General features: G+C 44.6%; 1 protein-coding gene across 1 annotated transcript; it reads left to right on the top strand.

Moving 5' to 3' along the window:
* Nucleotides 1-6,740: 6,740 nt before the first annotated feature.
* Nucleotides 6,741-7,258, top strand: LOC101005268 (40S ribosomal protein S12). Its single transcript, XM_003901392.5, has one exon. It carries the CDS (start codon nucleotides 6,821-6,823, stop codon nucleotides 7,217-7,219), a length of 399 nt encoding a protein of 132 aa, XP_003901441.1. The 5' UTR covers nucleotides 6,741-6,820; the 3' UTR covers nucleotides 7,220-7,258.
* The last annotated feature ends 249 nt before the right edge of the window (nucleotides 7,259-7,507 follow it).

Below are 7,507 nucleotides of genomic sequence, written 5' to 3'. Positions count from 1 at the left end.
ATTCCTATAGGGATGGAGGTACAAAGACCTGTATGGTGGGAGCTGAAAAGGCACATGACAGAAGAAATAATGTGACGAGAATTAAAGTCGACCTCCTCCTGTTTAACACTAACTCCGAGGCCAGGCATGGTGGCTCACACCTGTAATCCCAGCACTTTGGGACGTCAAGGCAAGTGGATCACCTGAGGTCAGGAGTTCGAGACCAGCCTGGCCAACATAGTGAAACCCCGTCTGTACTAAAAATACAAAAAATTAGCTGGGTGTGGCAGTGCATGCCTGTAGTTCCAGCTACTCTGGAGGCTAAGGCAGGAGAATCACTTGAACCTGGGAGGGAGAGGTTGCAGTGAGCCGAGACCACGCCACTGCACTGCAGCCTGGGTGACAGCTAGACTCTGCCTCAAAAAAAAAAAAAAAAAAAAAAAAAAAGCTAACTCAGAGCTAGCTCCCAGAAAAAAGGAGAACCAGTGCCCAAACACCCTTCTCCACTAAAAAGAACCAGGGCTCCGTGGAGAAATGGCTGATTCTGCGGCCAAGCAGACAAAGTACAAGATGAGCCTAAAATATTGGGTGCCTAGAAAGGAAGAAATACTTAAAAAAAAGAAAAAAAAAAAGAATGGAAACATGGTAAAAGGACGCAGACGGCAAATCTGGGATAATTTTTTTTTTTTTTTTGAGACAGAGTCTCACTCTGTTGCCCAGGCTGGAGTGCAGTGGCACGATCTCTGCTCACTGCAAGCTCCACCACCTCCCGGGTTCACACCATTCTCCTGCCTCAGCCTCCCGAGAAGCTGGGACTACAGGCGCCCGCCACCACACCTGGCTAATTTTTTTTTTTTTTTGTATTTTTAGTAGAGACTGGGTTTCACTGTGTTTGCCAGGATGGTCTCGATCTCCTGACCTCATGATCCACCCGCCTCGGCCTCCCAAAGTGCTGGGATTACAGGCGTGAGCCACTGCGTCCAGCCAAATCTGGGATAATTTTAAGTACTAAAATAATAACAGAAATTGCAGGGGTCTGTCCCGCAGACCCAAAAACAGATGAATAAAGTACACTGACACAGATATTCTGCTTTGCCAGTCCAGCTGAGAATCCAGGCCACTTACAGTCTCCAAGAAGAGTGCTAAAAGAGTAGCAGCTGTGGCCTTGACCAGCCAGCCAGACTCCCATTTGTTCAGTAAAGATTAATTGACAAAGGCTTGAGTCAACACGACTAGAGGGTAATTGACACTGCCGACCTCCTAAGTAGAAAACAATTAAGCACCCACAGTAGATCAAACATTAGTCTTAGGACCATATGAGTAAACAAGCTAGTTAGATAAACTCCCCCACATTCCTTTGTATCTACTTTCATCTATTTAAAGGTAAAGGGACTAGGCTGCCTTCAGCCAGATCTATTACTGAAATTATGCAAACTCTCAGGCTTTCCAAGAGGGTTTGTGGCTATTATAACTAAAATTTTTCCCACCAGCCTGACGGAACCCCAACAAGTAATTAATTATAACCCATTAAAATTAGAATTCATGAGTCCATTCTGATATAAACAAGTAAATGGGAAAGGGGCAATAATTATCAATGGATACTAAAACTAGTGGGTACAAGCTTGTGGAATAACAGGATTTTTATTTTATTTTATTTTATTTTATTTTATTTTACTTTATTTTATTTTATTTTATTTATTTTTGAGGCAGGATCTAGCTCTGTCACCCAGGCTGGAGTACAGTGGTGTGATCTCACCTCACTATAACCTCCACCTCCCAGGCTCAAGCAATCCTCCCACCTCAGCCTCTTGAGTAGTTGGGACCACAGGTACACGCCACCATGGCTGGCTAATTTTTGTATTTTTTGTAGAGACAGGGTTTTCCATCTTGCCCAACCTGGTCTTGAACTGCTGAGCTCAAACAATCTTCCTGTTTCAGCCCGAATAACGGGATGTTTATATCATCTCAGATTATCCCCCTTAAAGACACTTCTTGATTACAAAAAGAAATAATAGAAATTTTACAGTGGTCTTGTGCAGTGGCTCACACCTGTAATCCTAGCACTTTGAGAGGCCGAGGCAAGTGGATCACAAGGTCAGGGGTTCAAGACCAGCCTGGCCAAGATGGTGAAACCCTGTCTCTACTAAAAATGCAAAAATATTAGCCAGGCATGGTGGCACGCGCCTGTACTCCCAGCTCCTCGAGAGGCTGAGGTAGGAGAATTGCTTGAACCTGGGAGGCAGAGGTTGCAGTGAGCTGAGATCATGCTACTGTACTCTAGCCTAGGCAACAGACCAATACTGTGTCTCAAGAAAAAAAAAAAAAAAAAAAGGAATTCTATATTGGAGAAACCTGGCAGACATCACCTTAACCAAATGATCCAAGTTTAATATCAGTAATGGGACACCTTGACATCGTGTCCCTCCCGATATGGCTAAACTGAGAAGAACACAGTGTTTCTCCTGTGTGATTCCTGCCAAAAGTGCATAATCTGAAAATAATCATGAACAAACCTAAGACAAACCCTAATTAAGGAATATTCTGCAAAATAACTGACCTGTCACTTCAGAAATTTTTGGTCATGAAAGACAAATAGACTGAACAGCTGTTCCAGATTAAAGTATCCTAAAGAGACATGATACCTGAATATAATGAGTTGTCCTAGAGTGTCGTTTGCCATAAAGAATATTATTGGGGTTGGGCACAGTGGTTCACACCTGTAATTCCAGCACTTTGGGAGGCCGAGGCCAGTGGATCACTTGAGGTTAGGAGTTCGAGACCAGCCTGGCCAACATGGTGAAACCCTGTCTCTACTAAAAATACAAAAATTAGTTGGGCGTGGTGGCGGGCACCTGTAATCCCAGCTACTCGGGAGGCTGAGGCAGGAGAATTGTTTGAACCCAGGAGGCAAAGTTTGCAGTAAGCTGAGATCATGCCACTAGACTTCAACCTGGGTAACAGAGGGAGACTCCGTCTCAAGGAAAAAAAAAAAAAAAAGAATATTTTTGGGAATTGGGACAGTGAGTCATAATTTTAATAATATCTGTAAATTAGATAATAGTATTATACAATGTTAATAATTTCCTGACTGATAATTATGCTGTGATTATGTAAGAGAATATTCTCGTTTTATGAAATAAAGTATTTAGGAGTAAAGGAGCATCGTATCAACTTACTCTTAAATGGTTTAGAAAAAAATGATAAAACTAGTACAGTAAAATGTTAACATTTGGAGGACCTAGGTAAAGAGTATATAGGAATTCTTTGTGTTATTGCAACTTTTCTGTAAGTCTGAAATTACATAAAAATAAAAAGTTTGGTTTTTGTTTTTGTTTTTTTTTGAGACGGAGTCTCGCTCTGTCATCCAGGCTGGAGTGCAGTGGCATAATCTCGGCTCACTGCAACCTCTGCCTGCTGGGTTCAAGCGATTCTCCTGCCTCAGCCTCCTGAGTAGCTGGGATTACAGGCACACACCACCAAGCCCAGCTAATTTTTGTACTTTTAGTAGAGACGGAGTTTCATCATGTTGGCCAGGCTAGTGTCGAACTCCTGACCTCAAGTGATCTGCCTGCCTCGGCCTCCCAAAGAGCTGGGATTACAAGCATGAGCCACTGTGCCCAGTCAAACGAAAGTTTTTAAAAAGAAATGAAGATCTTTACCTAACCATATCTGGAATAGTTTTGGCTGCAAGAAATGCAAAAACCATTGGGCATGGTCGTGCACACCAGTTACTTGGGAGGCTGAGGCAGGACAATTGCCTGAGCACAGGAGTTCAAGGCTGTGGTGCACTATGATCGTACCTGTGAATAGCCACTGCTCTCCAGCCTTGATCGTGCCTGTGAATACCCACTGCTCTCCAGCCTGGGCTACATAGTGAGATCTATCAGAAAGAAAGAGAAAGGGAGAAAGGGAGGGGGGTGGGAGAGAGAGAGAAAGAGAAGGAAGGAAGGAAAGAAGAAAAGGAAAACTCAGCAGTTTAAACAAACAGGGTTATCTTTATTTTACATAATAAGTTTACAGGAAAACAGTTACAAGTTGATTTAGCTACTCAGAATGCGAACACTGATTGAGCTTGTTTTCTATCATTCTGAATATTGAATGTTTTTATGCTCTCTCTCTTTTTTTTTTTTTTTTTTTGTTTGAGACGGAGTCTCGCTCTGTCGCCCAGGCTGGAGTGCAGTGGCGGGATCTCAGCTCACTGCAAGCTCCGCCTCCTGGGTTTACGCCATTCTCCTGCCTCAGCCTCCCGAGTAGCTGGGACTACAGGCGCCCGCCACTTCGCCCGGCTAGTTTTTTTGTATTTTTAGTAGAGACAGGGTTTCACCGTGTTAGCCAGGATGGTCTCGATCTCCTGACCTCGTGATCCGCCCGTCTCGGCCTCCCAAAGTGCTGGGATTACAGGCTTGAGCCACCGCGCCCGGCCTATGCTCTCTCTTTTCATGGTTGCAAGGTGGCTCCATTGCTCCAGGCATCATATTTGTATTCAAGATACAAAGGAGAAAGGGGCTAGTGGCAGCTGGATATGTTCCTCTTATCTGAAAACCAAAGTTTCCTAGAAGCTTTCCAATGGGCTTTCTCCTAAGTCTCAATAACTATGCTGGTCACACCGCCTACTCTGTCTGTGAGGTGAGGCTGAGAAGTGGCGTCTGCCTTTATGGTCTGCAACAGATTATAGGGAGTATTTGTCATATCAAGACGTTGATTATTTTCAATTTCAAAAGTATTAGTTATTTAACCCAGTCTGTGATTCCATTCTTTCCTTTTTTTTTTGAGACAGAGTGTCACTCTGTTGCCCAGGGTGGAATGCAGTGGCGTGATCAACTTCTGCTTCCAGGGTTCAAACAATTCTCGTGCCTCAGCCTCCCAAGTAGCTCAGATTATAGGCACCTACCACCGCGCCTGGCTGATTTTTGTATTTTTAGTAGAGATGGGGTTTCACCATGTTGGCCAGGCTGGTCTCAAACTCCTGACCTCAGTTGATCCACCCCTCTCAGCTTGGATTACAGGTGTGAGCCACTGCACCCATCCTTTATGATTCTTTTTTGTTTTTGAGATGGAGTCTCGCTCTTGTTGCCCAGGTTGGAGGGCAATGGCGTGATCTGGGCTCACCACAACTCCTGCCTCCCAGGTTCAAGCGATTCTCCTTCCTCAGCCTCTGGAGTAGCTAGGATTACAGGCATGCACCACGACAGCAGCTAATTTGTTTTATTTATTTTTAGTAGAGATGGGGTTTCTCCATGTTGGTCAGGCTGGTCTCAAACTCCCAACCTCAGTTGATCCACCCCCCTCGGCCTCCCAAAGTGTTGAGATTATAGGCATGAGCCATCAAGCCAGACTGAGTCCATTCTTAATAGAAGTATTTCCTAATGTTTGACCCATAGACCACCTATATCAGAATCATTTGTTTATAAAGGCACAATCCTGTGCCCTAGATCAGTAAATCATGGTCTTTGGGTTTGGTAACTAGGAATACAAAATTTAAACAAACACCTGTATTCCAACAAGGTCACAGACAAAGGTAAATGGAAACACCTAGAAATGCGGATCGAACATAATGCTGGTTCTAACACAATAAAAATGCACAGTTGAGGCCGGGCGCGGTGGCTCATGCCTGTAATCCCAGCACTTTGGGAGGCCGAGGCAGGTGGATCACGAGGTCAGGAGATCGAGACCATCCTGGCTAACACGGTGAAACCCTGTCTCTACTAAAAATACAAAAAAACTAGCCAGGCGAGGTGGTGGGCGCCTGTAATCCCAGCTACTTGGGAGACTGAGGCAGGAGAATCACTTGAACCTGGGAAGCAGAGGTTGCATTGAGCTGAGATCATGCCACTGCACTCCAACCCGGGTGACAAAAGTGAAACTCTGTCTCAAAAGAAAAAAAAAAACTGCATAGTTGAGTTCACAAGGAAACCCTCTAGTGACTGAAAATCAAATGGTAAATACATGGTTATCTATCCAACAATCCGGGAACTTTGGGTTTTTGCTTGTTTGCTCATTTTAAATGGACTAAAATCCATACGTTGCCCAGATTTCCCTAGTTTTTACCTTTTTCCCTTCTAGGATCCCACTCAGGATACATTACATTTAGTCATCATGTCATCTTAGGCCCCTCTTTGCTGTGACAGTTGCAGTTCAGTTTTTGACACCCACTTGGTAAAAGGAGACGATGGACTTGCATGAGTCAGGGAGTTAGACCTAGAACCCAAGCCGGGACCCTCAAAAGATTATACTCTCAAGGAAAATGTGTGTTTGGGGAGGCAGTCCTCTATAGGCCTTGAGAATTCCTGGGCATTCTTGCTAGTTATCCACAAATGCAAAGCTCTGATCATGCTTTACTGGGCTATTTATCAGAGTTGTGTTTGCAGTGAGCAACTCTGGGTAATGAGGTAATGTCTTCTTCTGGGACAAAAAGTAGGTTGTTCCTCTCCCATAACAGAACAGAACCCATTGTATGTGTAGGCATCCATCTGTATCTTTTCTGTGGGACTTAGTGGGCAAGGGGAACTGACACAAAAATGATCCTCATGCTACTTTGTAGTGAGTAATAAAGTATTTGTCTCTGACCCAGGAATATCATGCCTCCTGCAATCATCCATGAAAATAGGAACAGGCTGTAGGCTGTGTGGTGGCTCACACCTATAATCCCAGCACTTTGGGAGGCTGAGGGGGGCTGATTGCTTGAGCCCAGGAGTTCAAGACCAGCCTGGGTGACATGTGAAACCCCGTCTCTACAAAAAATACAAAAATTAGCCAGGGCTCTTTCCCTGCCGCCGCGGAGTCGCGCGGAGGCGGAGGCTTGGGTGCGTTCAAGATTCCGCTTCATCCATAACCCACCGCCATGGCCGAGGAAGGCATTGCTGCTGGAGGTGTAATGGACGTTAATACTGCTTTACAAGAGGTGCTGAAGACCGCCCTCATCCACGATGGCCTAGCACGTGGAATTCGCGAAGCTGCCAAAGCCTTAGACAAGCGCCAAGCCCATCTTTGTGTGCTTGCATCCAACTGTGATGAGCCTATGTATGTCAAGTTGGTGGAGGCCCTTTGTGCTGAACATCAGATCAACCTAATTAAGGTTGATGACAACAAGAAACTAGGAGAATGGGTAGGCCTCTGTAAAATTGACAGAGAGGGGAAACCCCGTAAAGTGGTTGGTTGCAGTTGTGTAGTAGTTAAGGACTATGGAAAGGAGTCTCAGGCCAAGGATGTTATCGAAGAGTACTTCAAATGCAAGAAATGAATAAATAAATCTTTGGCTCACAAAAAAAAAAAAAAAAAATTAGCCGGGAATGGTGGTATGCGCCTCTAGTCCCAGCTACTTGGGAGGCTGAGGTGGGAGGATCAATCGTGCCTTGGAGGTTGAGGCTGCAATGAGCCATCATTGAGCCACTGCACTCCAGCTTGGGCAATACAGCAAGAGACACAGCTATCTCAAAAAAAAAAAAAAAAAAAAAAGTAACAGGTAATGGATTAGTTTGTAAGTAGAGTAAAATTCCAGATCCGAAAAGGTAAAATCTATCCACTGGCA

The sequence above is a fragment of the Papio anubis genome, chromosome 7 (genome assembly GCF_008728515.1).
Source record: "Papio anubis isolate 15944 chromosome 7, Panubis1.0, whole genome shotgun sequence".
NCBI lineage: Eukaryota > Metazoa > Chordata > Mammalia > Primates > Cercopithecidae > Papio > Papio anubis.
Note: the sequence above shows the minus strand (reverse complement) of the source record. Positions and strands in the feature narration are given on the sequence as shown.

Bases quoted from the DNA above. Each gene is read 5' to 3' on its own strand.
- LOC101005268 (XM_003901392.5), top strand. From the start codon at position 6,821: ATGGCCGAGGAAGGCATTGCTGCTGGAGGTGTAATGGACGTTAATACT.